This window comes from Schistocerca nitens, chromosome 5, assembly GCF_023898315.1.
Source record: "Schistocerca nitens isolate TAMUIC-IGC-003100 chromosome 5, iqSchNite1.1, whole genome shotgun sequence".
In the NCBI taxonomy this organism is placed as follows: domain Eukaryota; kingdom Metazoa; phylum Arthropoda; class Insecta; order Orthoptera; family Acrididae; genus Schistocerca; species Schistocerca nitens.
Window position 1 is genome coordinate 821,120,522 of NC_064618.1, and position 16,656 is coordinate 821,137,177.

The window sequence follows — 16,656 nt, forward strand, 5'->3', positions numbered from 1 at the left end:
GCTAAAAGTAGTGAAGGTTGTATAGGAAAGGGAATTATCTTTTGTACAGCTATCAGCATATGAACAACACATAACCATACATTATGTTCTTACTTTTATAACTCAGTAACATATTTTGATTCTCACCTCTATTCTACTTCCTGTGCCTTGTACTTGCATTCTTGCAAACATTAATCGTTGCAAGTCATCTTCCTCAGTTGTTACAAGTGTTCCAGGGTCGAGCTGGGACTGGCTCAGATACTGTGGACTGTATCCTCCTGATTCATAATCAGCAAAACTCTCCGAAAGCATTGCACAAGCTGCTTGTTCTGAAGCTTCCTTTGCTCTAAAACACATAAGTAAAATAATGAATATAACATAAGGTATTCATGTAACTGAACATATATTTTAATGTTATTAATGTTTACAATTATTTAATAAAAACACAAAAACATTTATACATTTATTTAATGGTCTGCATCTTGAACAGAAAATATATTCAAATTCCTATTATAAAATAGAATGTGACAATACTGCTGTAATTTTAATGCCATCCAGTGAGGTGTTGTGGTTACCATCACAGCCTGGTGTGCTACAGGTCACCATATCAAACTGACCAATTATTTATTACTTTGTGTCTACCACTTCTGGAAGATGATTGAAATATCTTTTCAAGCATCCATCAGTGTTCTCCAGAGATGCTGGTCAAGACCAAACGAAATGGCTGAAAGGTTTCGTCTGAGTCCTAAGTATAACAGGTGGGATGACATGACGCATTTGGCAAAAGTTTACTTTTACTTGGATGGCACAGCCCAGCAGTGGTTCAAGATCAATGAATAGTGTGATAGCTTGGACAAATTCCAGGTCAAACTAAACAAAACATTTGATGATGATCAGCAGCAAGTCTGTCTAGCAGAGGTACAACAGAGCCAAACCTCATGGAGAAATAACACAGTCGTACATACAGAATGTTTTGGCCCTATAACACATCATGAATCCCAACATGACACAAGTAGACAAAATCTCCACTTGATGAAAGGAGTCACAGAAGACATGTACCGAGCTCATCTGGTAAAGGATATCACAGCAGAGGAACTCATCAACTGGCACCAGAGGATTGAGGAAATAAAACAACAGAGTTGGACAAAGAGGTATAACTGACGTCTGAATGTGATCCATAGGGCAGCTGTTCTTCTGAACACCATGAACTCGCTTCTCTTGTATTCCAGATGGTATGAGAAGAGATACAGCAGTGTACTGCACTCAGAAATGTTGGGCCGAGTACACAAGAAGTAGCAGCCTTGAATGTCAACCCAATATGTCAGGAAGTAGTAGAGATTGTTGAGAAAGAGGTGTGTCAGTCTTTAGCATCAGTCTCTATTATCAGTTGAATGCGCCATGAAGAATGGACTTGGGCAACTTGGACTTCTGCTGCAACCATCAAACACAAGAACAACCATCTCCTTCACCAGGTAGGTCTCCCTACTAAAGAAAACACATTTCAAAGACTAAGGACAACACACCATTCTGTTTTCACTGTGGGTGTCCTGGATACGTTGTGCACTACTGTGGAGCAAGAAGATGAGTGTTCGAAAACTATTGTGCCACAACCCCATCTACCATAACAACAGCCCTATTCGAGCCATCCATCTGCCACTGATTACAATCATCCCGTGAGCTGAAGTTCATGGCTATATCCTAGGTGAGGTCACTCCCCAACAAGCTGTATTTATTTATTTATTTATTTATTTATTGTTCCATGGGACAAAATTAAGGAGAAGTCTCCATGGTCATGGAACAAGTCAATACATGAAATTATAACACGATATTAGAAACAGATAAAATGAAATATAAAAAACATATTCAGGTAACAAGTAAGTTTAAATAAAGAAAATCAACAATGTAACACTGGAATTTGCTTAATTTTTTAGATCTTCCAGGAGCTCCTCGACAGAATAGAAGGAGTGAGCCATGAGGAAACTCTTCAGTTTAGACTTAAAAGAGTTTGGGCTACTGCTAAGATTTTTGAGTTCTTGTGGTAGCTTATTGAAAATGGATGCAGCAGAATACTGCAGGAAGTGCATTCCACATGCAGATTGGATTTCTGCCTAGTATTAACTGAGTGAAAGCTGCTAACTCTTTGGAATAGGCTAATATTGCAAACAACAAACGACATTAAAGAAAATATATACTGTGAGGGCAATGTCAGAATTCCCAGACTATTGAACAGGGGTCGACAAGACGTTCTCGAACTTACACCACATATAGCTCGAACAGCCCGTTTTTGAGCCAAAAATACCCTTTTTGAATCAGAAGAATTACCCCAAAAAATAATACCATACGACATAAGAGTATGAAAATATGCGAAGTAGACTAGTTTTCGTGTTGAAGTGTCACTTATTTCAGATACTGTTCTAATGGTAAATAAAGCAGCATTTAGTTTCTGAACAAGATCCTGGACATAGGCTTTCCACAACAGCTTACTATCTATCCGAACGCCTAGGAACTTGAACTGTTCCATCTCGCTTATAATATGCCCATTCTGTCTGATCAAAATATCGGTTCTTGTTGAACTGTGAGTTAGAAACTGTAAAAACTGAGTCTTACTGTGATTTAACATCAAATTATTTTCCACAAGCCACGAACTTATTTCATGAACTACATTATTTGATACTGTTTCAATATTACACACAAGATCCTTCACTAACAAGCTGGCGTCATCAGCAAACAGAAATATTTTTGAATCACCTGTAATACTAGAAGGCATATCATTTATATAAATAAGAAACAGCAGTGGCCCCAGCACCGACCCTTGGGGAACACCTCACTTAACAGTGCCCCATTGGGACTGAACATCACTACCACTCTCAATATTGCGGAGAATTAAGAGGCGAACCAATTGTAAGCTACTCCCCTTACTCCATAATGGTCCAACATCTGCAGTAATATTTTGTGGTCAACACAGTCAAAAGCCTACGTTAAATCAAAGAAAACTCCTAGCGTTTGCAACCTTTTATTTAATCTGTCCAAAACCTCACAGAGAAAAGAGAATATAGCATTTTCAGTTGTTAAACCATTTCTAAAACCAAACTGAAGATTTGACAGAAAATTATGTGAATTTAAATGCTCCAGTAACCTTGTATATACAACCTTCTCGATAACTTTAGCAAACACCGATGGCATAGAAATAGGTCTATAATTGTCAATATTATCCCTGTCTCCCTTTTTATAAAGTGGCTTCACTACCGAGTACTTTAATTGGTCAGGAAACCGACCACTCCTAAAGGAAAAGTTACAGATATAGCTAAGTACTGGGCTAACATACATAGAACAATACTTCAGTATTCTGCTAGATACCCCATCATATCCATGAGAGTTCTTGGTCTTTAGTGATTTAATTATTAATTCAATCTCCCTCTTGTCAGTATCATGGAGGAGCATTTCAGGTAACAGTCTCGGAATACTTTTTTCTAAGAGCGCTACATGATTCCCTGTTGGGACTAGGTTTCTATTTAGTTCACCTGCTGTATTCAGAAAGTGATTATTAAATACTGTACATATATGCGACTTATCAGTAACACGGACATTCCCACTACGCACTGATTCTATATCCTCGACCTGTCTCTGCAGACCAGCCACTTCCTTTACGACTGACCATACGGTTTTAATTTTATCCTGAGACTTAGCTATTCTATCTGCATACCACATACTTTTTGCCTTCCTAATAACATTTTTAAGCAGCTTACAATACTGTCTGTAATGGGCTGCTGCATTTAGATTCTGACTGTTTCTAACGTATTGATATAATTTCCACTTTGTTCTACAATATATTCTTATCCCTCTAGTCAGCCACCCAGGCTGCCTGTTTGTGCTAGTACCCTGTTTTGAATGTTCTAATGGAAAGCAACTTTCAAAGAACACGAGAAAAGTCTTGAGAAAAGCATTATATTTATCGTCTACTGTATCAGCGCTATAAACATCTTGCCACTCCTGTTCCTTGATAAGGTTTACAAAGGTCTCTACAGCAACTGGATCAGCTTTCCAAAACAGCTGATGACTATATTTAACACGTGTTGCAGCACAAAAATCTTTTAGAGTTAAAATTTGTGCATTATGATCTGAAAGGCCATTCACCTTTTTGCTAACAGAATGCCCTTCTAGTAATGAGGAATGAACAAAAATGTTGTCTATGGTTGTTCTACTGTTCCCTTCCACTCTCCTTGTAAAGAATACGGTTTGCATAAGATTATATGAATTAAGGAGGTCTACCAGCATCCTCTTCCTTGCACAATCACTTATACAATTAATATTGAAGTCACCACATATAACTAACTTTTTGTATTTCCTATAAAGTGAACCAAGAACCTCCTCTAGCTTTAGCAAAAATGTTTGGAAATCAGAGTCTGGGGATCTATAAACAACAACAGTTAGAAGTTTGGCTCCATTAAATTTAACCACACCTGCACAACATTCAAACACCTTTCCAGTGCAGTACTTTGAAACATCAATTGACTCAAATGGGATTCCGTTTTTCACATACATGGCTACTCCCCCACACCACAAAGAGCTCCTCGAAAAGCTGCCAGCCAACCTGTATCCTGGTAAAGGAAGCCTCTGAATTATCTCCTTATTTAAGAAGTGTTCAGATACACCAATAATTTCAGAGTCAACATCTATAAGCAATTCACTAACTTTATCTCTAATACCTTGTATATTTTGATGAAATATACTAATTCCCTCATTACTCGGATACCTAAGCTTCGTCAAAAGTGGTTCCTTTGTTAGAGAGACTTCCCTTAAGCAGGAATACCTATCAGCTGACTTCAATCTAAAAAAGGTGCAGCTCCAACACCCACTACTGCAGGAATTTTCCCATGAGTGGTCCCACCAACCCCACCTATGCTGTCACCTATAAGCTTTGCTAACCTTCCCTTCCCATACCTGTTGAGGCCATGTCTAGTGAAACCCGTCCTGCTGATAGACACCACCGACACCACTGAAATGTGACCCATGCTTTCTGTCATCAGCGCACCCCCAAGTCTCATGTTATTACGACTGACGGCTGTATTAAGATGAGGCCGATCGTGATGCTGAAACAGTTCCACGAAATGCACATTTGTGTTGCCAGTGTGAGTGGCTATCTTTTCCAGGTCACCATGTATGTCATACTCCCCATCCCTATCAATACTATTACCAGCCCCACCCACAATCACTACCTGATCCTCTTTAGTAAAATCCCTACATAACCCCCCTATGTTAATAGTCACCTGAGCCAATCCTGCATTAGGCTTCACAATGCTGGTGACCTGGTACTCACTCCCCAGCACTTCCTGCAACTACTGGCCTACACCTCTGCCATGAGAACTACCTAACAGCAGAACCTTCTTCTTCCTCTTCGACTTTGCAACTGTTCTAGCCACCGTAACTACTGAGGTCTGCTGCATACTTCCTACATCTACAGCTACTAGAGATTCCTCTCCACTAGACTCTGACAGTTGGTCATATTATTGTAAACACCAATAGTAAAACTATCTGAAAATCTTCTTCTCCTAGCAGATCTCTTGCTAACAGCCAGCTCCCATTTCCCAACCCCCTTCTCCCTCCTCATCCTATCTAGCTCCTCCTGTGCGTTTTTCAACTGCACCTGAAGGGCACAGATATTACGCTCCTGCTCCTCTATCAACTTACTCTTGCTACATAGCCTACAGTTCCAGGAGAGGATCTCACCAGAATGCCCACTGGCTTCCCCACTGCATCCCCCCCCCCCCCCCCCCCCCCCCGTGAAAATACTTCGAACAAGTCTCACACCGCAATCCACTACTCACGAACCTACGGCACAGCCCAAACTTCTCACTCATGGTAAAATTTTACTTTTTTTAAGTTCCGCTACTACAATAAGAAGAGGTTAAAACCTGACTACAATAATCACAAACTTACTCTACAAGGGAAGTAACTACTATTATTAACAGTATTAATAAACAACAAATGTGAATATAACAAAAGACTAATACAGAAAGAGAATCAAACTTCTAATGACACAGTAACAAAGCTGAAAACAGTTCCCAAAAGGTTCTTCTGAAATTATTATTATTTCACCAGAAAACACAAAAAACACTGGTTGAAGACTACTAAAGTTCCTAAACAAACCACTATACACAAACAATTAATCAGTACTTAGCTTTCAATGTGCCGCTACAGCTGCAACTGGTCAGCGCCGAATGTAAACACAGCTAAGAGGTTACGTTGATCGATACGAAACACTCACAAATATCACGTCACAACACAAGAAAGGCAGAGGCGAATGAAGAAACCACTAATAATTCACTTATATAGTAAATATTATCACAAAAACCGTTAAAATATGTATCTGAAACATAAAAATATATAAAAACTTAGAGAGCGATCTCACACGCAGTCACTCGCTTATGATGTCACACCAAAGGACCATTACCCATCCCTGCACAGAAGTGCCACCTGCTCGTCTAGCTGCCAAATTCTGTAAACCTAAACTAGGTGACCATCAGTGGAGAATGAGGCTGCCAAAGATGAAAATCCTCCACAGACAACAGTTACCGAGAGGGCAGGTAATTTCATGAATGGCCACAGAGTCCAAGAGCAAGACGACACGGGGACTTATTTTTCTGTAATGTCGAATTCTTATCATTACCAGCTAAACAAGACTATGTTCTATGATACTAAAGCGATACTGCTGATGGTTGCAAATGTGAAATATGTCCAACCAACAGGAACATGTATTGGAAGAATAAACACCAATGAAAGAACACAGCACTACAAATTTGTTGTTTTAACCGACTGTAGCCACATCGTTATTCTCGGATGGGACTTGTTGCAGGCATCACAAGTGATTGTAGATTCTAAAAAACCAGGGTCCAGATCGGCAAAGTCATTCCAACAAATACACATAACAAAAATTGCTGTGGGATGTTGTTTGCCTCTGAAGACATTGTTATCCTACCATGATCCACAACAAGAATTCCAGCTGTCAACCAATATGCACAGTTAAACTGTGAATCTTTTGTTGACTGCAAATAGCTCCTCAGGCTCACAAAGACAATCTACATGCCAGAAATGATCGTAAGCACTGTAAGGAGTCAGAGAACGTTTGGATCACTAATGGTCATGGACTGAAAAAACTCATCCCTAAAGGTATGTGTGTAGGGACAGATGAACCAGTATAGGAAGGCCAACTGATGAAGAATCGTTCTCAGCTACCACTACAGACAATGCTGGGGAGTAAGCTACTATCAAACTGCCAACAGGATCTGGCCTGACTGAGGAACAACATAGGTTAGTCATAAGAACAATATTACAAAAAGGATAGCCTCAGCTGCACCTTATAGGAGGAGCAATTTGGTATGTTGGAGTCTGGGATTGGAAGAAGGGTGAAGGATAGCAGGGTAGGGGTGGGGGAATGGGAGTACTGCTTGTGAGAGCATGCAGGGATGTGGTGGGGATGGGGTAGGGCTGCTAGGTGCAGCCAAGAGGTTTGGAGGGAGTGGAGGGCAGATTGCAGCTCCTCTGGGTCACGCTGTTTATAGGAAGCTCACCCACACTGACTCGTATCTACAGACTGATACTTTTCACCATCCAGCTCAGAGTGAAAGGGTACTTCATTTCTTGGTTCACTGGGCCCATGTAATCTCAGACCCTGATAGTCTATCACCTGAATTAGAACATCTTCATTTGTATCGATGAAATGAATTCATCTAACCAAATTGACATAATCTGCCTCTCTGAACATCAAGTGACCACTGATATACATATGTTAGACATTTCACGATTTAAGCTAGCTTCCTACTTCTGCAGAGTAGATATGGATGGAGGAGGAGTTGCCACATTTATCAAAAACTGCCATAAATTCAAGAACATTGACATTAATAAATTCTGTTTAGAGCAGCATCTAGAAGCATGTGCAACAGAAGTAGAGTTCCATGACAGGTCCTATATAATAATAACTATTTACCGAGCACCTGCAGGAAATTATAATCTATTCTTAGATCATCTAGAAGCTCTTTTGGGTTATTTAACAGGAAGAAACAACGAAATTTTGATTGCTGGTGACTTTAATACAGATTTTCTAATGCAATCTTCCAGTAAACATTCACTGCAGTTAGTAATGTTGTCTTTCAATCTAACTCACACTGTAAACTTTCCAACTAGGATCACTAAATCCTCAAGGACAGCCATTGATAACATTTTTATAGACAAATCAAAGGAACAAAATCATATCTTAAAACCTGTTATAAATGGACTATCAGATCATGACATGCAGCTCCTTGTTTTAGATGTAAATTCTAAGCAGATTATCAAGACTGCTAAATCTGAGTACAGGAGAGTAGTCAATCAACCAAAAATTGAGTGTTTTAGAAAACTGCTCAAAGATATGAACTGGAAAGATGTTTATAGTGCTCATGACATGAATGAAAAATATAACACATTCATGAAAAATGTCAGTACCATGTTTGAAAACTGTTTTCCTCTAAAAGTTACTCAAATTAAACAGAAGTCTATAATAAAACCATGGATTACACAAGGAATAAAGATTTCCTGTAAGACAAAAAGGAAAATGTATCTGTCGACCAAGAATAGCGCCAATGCTGATGATTTAGCTAAATACAAGGAATACTGTAAAACATTAAAAAAAGTAATTCAGACGTCTAAACAAATGCACTACGAGAAGAAGATAGCAATGTCAGGGAACAAAATAAAAACAATATGGGATATAGTGAAAGAGCAGACTGGTAGAACCAGAAAGGAACAGGAGCAAATAGCACTAAGGGTAGATGACACATTAGTAACTGATGGGCATAGTGTGGCAAATCTATTTAACAAGTACTTTATATCCGTTACTGATAGAATGGGACTTTCAGGATCAGTAAATAATGCCCTTGAATATCTGAAACTAGCCTTCACAAATAGCTTCAAGTACATGAATATATCACTCACTTCACCAAAAGAAATAACTTCCATAATAAAATCTTTAAAAACAAAGCATTCTAGTGGGTACGATGAAATATCAACAAAGTTAATTAAGGCATGTTCTTGTGAGTTTAGTACAATTCTAAGTTACTTGTGTAACCAGTCAATTATAACTGGGACATTTCCTGACTGGCTAAAATATGCAGATATTAAGTCCCTATTCAAGAAAGGGGATAAAGAGATATCATCAAACTACAGACCAATTTCACTTTTGCCAGCATTCTCAAAAATTTTAGAAAAAGTAATGTACAGGCAGCTGCTCAACCATCTGACCACAAATAACATATTATCAAAAACACAGTTTGGATTTCTGAAGGGTTCTGATATCGAGAAGGCTATTTACACCTACAGTGAAAATGTACTTAATTCATTAAATAACAAATTACAAGCAGCTGGTATTTTCTGTGATTTGTCAAAGGTATTTGATTGTGTGAACCACAACATCCTTTTAAGTAAATTAGAATTCTATGGTGTCACGGGCAGTGCTGCAAAATGGTTCAAGTCATGCCTCACTAACAGGAAACAAAGGGTGTCAGTGCAAGGGACTAGTGAATTAAGTCATCAGTCATCATCAGAATGGGAAGAAATTACATGTGGTGTCCCACAAGGATCCATCTTAGGGCCATTGCTTTTTTCTTGTGTACATTAATGATCTCTCATCAGTTACACTGCCAGAAGCAGAGTTCGTTTTGTTTGCAGATGACACAAGTATTGCAATAAATAGTATGTCAAGTGTGGTTCTAGAAAGATCTGCTATTGATATTTTCATGGATATTAATAACTGGTTTAAAGCCAACTCACTGACATTAAACTTCGAAAAGACTCACTATATGCAATTCAGAACCTGTAAGAGGTTTCCACCCAGCATACGCATAAAATACGAAGAAGAGCAGATAGAAGAGGTTGACAGTCTTAAATTCCTGGTATTACAACTTGATAATAAATTCAGTTGGGAAGAGCACACCACAGAACTGCAGAAACGCCTTAACAAATCTGTATTTGCAATTCGAGTGTTAGCAGATGTAGGCAACATAAAAATGAAAAAGCTTGCATACTTTGCCTACTTTCATTCCATAATGTCATATGGTATAATATTTTGGGGTAACTCTTCAAGTCAAACAAAAGTTTTCAGAGTCCAAAAGCGTGTAATACATATTATTTGTGGAGTAAATTCACGGACATCCTGTAGAAACCTCTTCAAAGAACTGGGTATACTAACTACTGCCTCTCAGTATATTTACTCATTAATGAAATTTGTCCTAAGTAATATATCTCTTTTTCCAACAAACAGCTCAGTTCATACATACAATACCAGGAACAAAAATGATCTGCACAAGGACTTAAAAGCACTTACTTTAGTTCAAAAAGGGGTCCACTACTCAGGAACACTCATCTTCAATAATTTGCCAGTAAACATAAAAAATTTAGTTACAAATAAAGATCAGTTTAAAAGGAGCTTGAAAGACTTACTAGTGGCCAACTCCTTCTACTCCATTGATGAATTTTTTAATAGAAACAAATGATGTATTGTATATATTCATACTATTAGTATTGTTATTTCAGCTTAAAAAAAAAAAAAATTGACATGTTCCACATCCACGAGGATCTCCTCAGCACGGATCTATGGAACGAAAAACTAATCTAATCTATTCTAATCTAATCTAATCTTGAGGTCAACTTTTGTCACAATGGTTATGGTGAATGACACACCATATGTGCATTGCACTATTGATGAACCATGCGCCAGGCAAGTGATGATGATAATAACAATGAAGTGATACCAAAGTCTTCACCTTTCTGCCTTATGTAGGAAGTATTTCCAACAGGATTGATCATAATGTGGGGAAATATGATGTGACATGCTTTTCAACTATCATTTAAGATTAGAATCCTTTCACGATTAGAAAGGATGATCTTGGTTTGCATAACGTGGGTCTCTACCCTATTCCTTGTAGTTATGGCACATCATATATTGACCACACCATCTAGACCGTGGAGGACCAGTGTACCGAGCATAAGCATCACACACGCTTAGAACAGCCAAGCAAAACTGTTATTGCAGACCCTTGTTTTGGCACCGGTCAACCTAAGGAATATAACAACATGAAGGTTCTGCCATGTACCCCAAGCTATTGGAACAGTGTTATTAGCAAAACAGTAGAAATAAAATTAGAAAGTGACATTATAAATAGAAATGGAGGTTTTTGCTTAAATTCTGTGTGGAATCCTGCTCTCTCCTACAACAAAAAAGCGGAGGGACAGAATTTATGCTACCTCACTTGTGGGTTATTAATTTGCACTATTAATAACTTCTAAAAAAAACTGAACTTCATCCAAACAGGATTCGGAAGATCCGAAGGTATTGGCCGTCCACCATGTTATCCTTAGCTGACAGGCATAATTGGTTGCGGGTATGGAGGAGTATGTGGTCGGCACCTGCTCTCCCAGCCGTCAACAGCTTTTGTGACTGGAACCACTACTTCTCAATCGAGTAGCTCCTCAACTAGCCTCATGAGGGCTGAGTGCACCCCACTTGCCAAAAGCACTTGGCAGACCTGGACAATTACCCATTCAACTGCTAGCCAAGCCTGACAGCGCTTAACTTCTGTGACCTGACGGGAACTGGTGTTGCCACTGCAGCACAGCCCTTGGCACTGATAACTTCTGAGATCGGTCATCCCTTCCACCTGGCAGGGTGTGCATCTGTCAAAATATCAGCTGTTGCCGAAGACGTCACCTAGCTGCATTGGGCTCGAGTGTTGTTACGGCATGGCAATATGATGGTGGTGACAATTGCTTTGTGTACCACTTGAGTCGAATGAAAGCATCTTCATGATAACCATCCTTCATTATAAAGGCAAGAACTAGCTCTCCATAACAAACTATCTCCATTCACCCATATTTACTGTAAGATAATTTATAATACCTCTTTTTCCCCCTAGTAACTTTTGTCTCTTATTTAGTCATGTATTTCCATTTTAAAAAAATGACTCTGAGCACTATGGGACTTAACATCTATGGTCATCAGTTCCCTAGAACTTAGAACTACTTAAACCTAACTAACCTAAGGACATCACACAACACCCAGTCATCACATGGCAGAGAAAATCCCTGGCCCCGCTGGGAATCGAACCCGGGAACCTATTTCCATTTATGTTTTGGCTTACTTCTGTATCCCTTTTTGCTCTATCAGCACTCACTGGAGAGTCAGTTGCTTTCACCTTATTAAATATTTTGAAAGTGTAATCACTACTCTAACAGTACACTGCCCTTTGCAATTCTGCATACTGTATGTGTTGTGTGTGTCTCTTCATCTAATATAGCGTCCTGTTAGCAGGATTTGCAATCTTTTTGCTGATCTCAACAGAAGTCTGGCTCCAATAGTTTAAGGCTCATTGTGGCAATTTTTCATGTTGACATGAGCTCTACTACAGCTGCAACATTTCAGGTAGTTACTGTGCTATCAGTATCGATACAGTTATTGTCCATTTTTGTAAATTGGTATTATTAATATCCATAGAAACATTAAAAAGTGTGATAAATAATTTAAACCTACTACACAACATTATGGCAGCATACTTCAGAACGTAATCAAGTCAAAAGTTTGTGTCTTAAAGAGGATTTACTGAAGATTATAAATTCCAGCACAGCACAAAATCATGTCTGTCCACAAAGATATTTCTAAATAGCCCAGGCAAATAGGATGTTCTTTTCATAGAGTTATAAATGCATGAATTTATGTCCAGAGTTAATGTAGTTCATGGTACATGGCAGTGGAAGGGGAGGATGAGAGGAATAATTTAAGAAGAATTAGGGAGGGGGGGAGGAGGAGGAGGAGGAGGAGGAGGAGGAGGAGGAGAGGGAGGGGCGAGGGGGACAGGGAGGGAAGGAGGGAGAGGAGGTGGAGGGGGACAGGGAGGGAATGAGGTAGAGAGGGGGAGGGAGGTAGAGATGGGGAGGGAGGTAGAGAGGGGGAGGGAGGTTGAGAGAGGGGGAGAGAGGTTAAGAGAGGGGGAGAGAGGGGGCAGTGGTGTGGGGAGAGGGAGAGAGTGATAGGGCGGAAGGGGGAGAGGGTAGAGGGGGAGAGGGAAGCAGGGAGGGGGAGAGAGGGGGAGGGGGAGTGGAAAGCAGGGAGGGGGAAGAGGGGGAGTGGAAAGCAGGGAGGGGGAGAGAAAGGGAGGGACAAGGAGGTGGAAGGAAGGAGGGGGAGAGACTAAAAACAGTAGAGGAGTCAAAATCTAATTGAAGACATTTGAAGGTGTCTGCAAGAGGTGCTGTACAGTTTACTGGCATATAGTGACAACTCTGAATAAGAGGCTAGCTGTAATTTTTTTTTTCTTTTTTTTTTTTTGTGTGAACATTTCTTGTGGAGAACAGCAATTTGGCAAAAGTATTTTATAAATGAACACAAAGAGTCTCGACGCAAAAATATTTATTTTGTGGTAACCACTTTCAGTTAGCTTTTGACCATCCTAAGACCTTGTACTGAAATATGAACATAGAATGGATTTAGAGAGATGTCTGAAAATAGTAGTGACATATAAAATATTTCAATATAACAAATATTATATGAAAATATTATACCCTTGATGGTAGGTGGTGATAACACATGCTCTGTTCACCTCCAGCACCTACCACCATAGGTATAATTTCTTCTTTTATTATTTGTTACATATGACTGGGAGATGAAGAAACTTGCACAGGATAGGGTAGCATGGAGAACTGCATCAAACCAGTCTCAGGACTGAAGACCACAACAACAACAACAACAACAACATGACATATTTCACATGTCACTACTATTTTCACACATCCATCTAAATCCATTCTATGTTCATATTTCAGTACAAGGTCTGAAGACGGTCATAAACTGATCGAAAATGATTACTGCAACATAATTTTTTATTTTAAAGCTGTTTGTTTGTGTTCCTTTTTAAAAGAGGATATCTGCCTTATTTTACCATTGTCTACAAAGAGGATTTAGCGGGAAAGAAGAAATTAAATAGTTATGATGTTTCTGTCGATGATGATTATAGCACACACTGATAAAAAGGAAAATTACACATCACATGAATAGCTAGACAGCTTTCTCTCTCAGCTCAATTCATATACACACAACTAGTCTTTATTTCAGATCCACAGAATGTATCTGATTCATTAGATCTAAAATGCCCTCATGAATGATGTACAAAAGGAATTCTAAATCATCTTATTCTATCATGGAAAAAGTGGAGGCCAGCTGCCCCCACCCAGCAAATCCTATTCCCTGGGAGGGGGGGGTGGGGAGGGGGGGGGGGAGAACTGAATTCACGTTACGTCCCACCATACAGACAGTGATATTAGTTTAAATAATGACAGAATGTATACGAGATACTGACTAATAGTTAGTGTATCCAGAACCATTTGTCATGGAATCTCAAACCTATGTCACCATACATCACAAAATTAATTTGAGTCTCCCTCACTTCAGCTCAGATCCTATGTGTGCTCTTGTGTAGTAAATACTTTCATAAATATGGATGTCATTATTGCAGGCATTTGTAAATGCACATACCCATCATCTACTTCCTCATCACTGGCTTGAGAGTCTTGTGCACTGTTGACATCACTGTGACTGTGGCCATCTGTCCCAGGTTCCTCCTTGATTGTCACTGATCCCTGTGTATCATCTTCTGTAGATGCACCTGCGGCAACACCTTGTTCAGCTTTTAGTACTTCGAGTTTGCGTCGCAGATTCTCCTGATGTCTGTCACGTAACCTTGCTCTTGCCATATGTGCTGAAAGTACAACATACTTTAATACCTCGATGAACGCAAATGAATTAGTTAGAAACTTAGGTTTCTATTCCTTTTGACAGCAAAATTTTAAGTTTAAAAACTTGAAATATATCTGCAGTAATAATCACTGTCAGGAAAAAGATTTTTTCTTTTTCGTAATTTCTAGAACCGTTTGGACTTTAGTCACTCAATAAGAATATGATAAGAAGCCAAACACATGAACATTCTTTGAGTGCCAATTAATTTAACATCCATCAATGTGTATGCTGCACAAGCTTGTGGGGAAGTACTGCTAAAGAATACTTATGAAGATAACTTCTGTCAGCATATTATTCTGGAAGTGAGAAATAAAGTGCTCTTAAAAGCTTCTTTCAAAAAACAAAGGACAGTATTAAATAATTTTTCTTTATATTTTTTTGTCATTATTTCATGCTATGTCATTACATTAGTTCCATAAAACAATTCTGTCTTAAATCTAAACTAGTTGGTCATTTTATCATACGAAGCTAAAATCTTAGTTTCAAGTACATGATGAGCTTGTCACTACAAATGTTTTATCTGTCCTACAGATTTTCCAATTCGGATTCTGGCCACCCATTCAGAGTAAATTAATGTAAGGAAAATACCAATTTACAGGAAAAGATGTGTTAATAGCCATAGATTCATTAGAAAGGTATCTGCTTTAACACAGGCATCTACAGAAATTTATCCAAGAGTGGGCAAGATTACGTATTTGGAATGTTTATTTAACTGATTCAGTGTAATTCAGAAGGTGCTGTGCACAATTAATTAAAGATGACAGGGAATATACAAAATATAGGAGTGACAGTTAACTACTCAATTTTTTTTATTTTTTTATTTTATTTTTTTATTCCTTATTTTTTATTTTTGAAGGTAAGTACTTTGATACTTAGACGGTAAGTATATTTGATTATTGCCAATATGATTATTCCCATCACATTTTATAATTAATGATCTGAAATTACATCCTCATTTGTATAAGTGTAGTACATAAAGCGAGTTTGAATATACAGCTAGAAAATATTCCACTACACCTGACACAACCCCCCACACCACCATAATCCACCTGCTGAACTTGGATATCCTGGCATTGAGGGCTTAGCCGGTACAATATGTGTGTGTGTGTGTGTGTGTGTGTGTGTGTGTGTGTGTGTGTGTGTGTGAACTTGAATATCCTGGCATTGAGGGCTTAGCCGGTACAATGTGTGTGTGTGTGTGTGTGTGTGTGTGTGTGTGTGTGTGTGTACACACACTCAAGTTCGTTACAAAAATTTTTCCAGAAGCCAGCAAGTTTTCATTCTCTTTTGTGTGTGCCTGTTGACAACTCAACACTTCTGCTACTCGGTGATTGGTCTACTCTACTCTTAAATTATTTACCTTCTGCCAGAACTTTCCTTACTATAAATATTCGGGAAATATATTTTTATTCATATATCAATAATGTTATGTAGCCATGGGATGCAAAAAACCTGAAATAGGAAAATAAGAAAAAATTCAAATTGACTGAGAAAATTGTCTTGGCTATCAACAAAAGTAATCAGCAAAAAATGCCTTTGGTTAATACTCCTCAGAGTGGTGGAAGAGGACATAAAGTGCAAAACATTTATTCAACATTGTCCTCATTTGTAATGCTTCCTTTACTTGCAGAGCTTCACAAATAATCATTTTAATCAATGTATTGTGTTATTTTCATCTCTCAATTTTGTTTAATGTTGGATAAGCGTATTTTGAAAGCTATGTTTCTGGATAATCCAGGTACAGTACCTACCCAGATGATTGCGTGAAACCTCCCAAAAGCAAACTCTACATCTGCATCTACATCTACAAACTTACTTCACAAGTCCGCATGGCGGAGGGTACCCTATACTACTACTAATAC

General features: G+C 38.7%; 1 protein-coding gene across 1 annotated transcript in view; it reads right to left on the reverse strand.

Moving 5' to 3' along the window:
• The window catches only part of LOC126260006 (cactin), a 148,969-nt gene that overhangs the window by 18,951 nt on the left and 113,362 nt on the right, over positions 1 to 16,656 (reverse strand). The window contains exons 8-9 of the mRNA XM_049957165.1: positions 14,534 to 14,756; positions 127 to 325 (exon numbers count right to left, since the gene is read on the reverse strand). Coding sequence (XP_049813122.1) covers positions 127 to 325; positions 14,534 to 14,756 — 422 coding nt within the window. The remainder of the gene's footprint in view (positions 1 to 126; positions 326 to 14,533; positions 14,757 to 16,656) is intronic.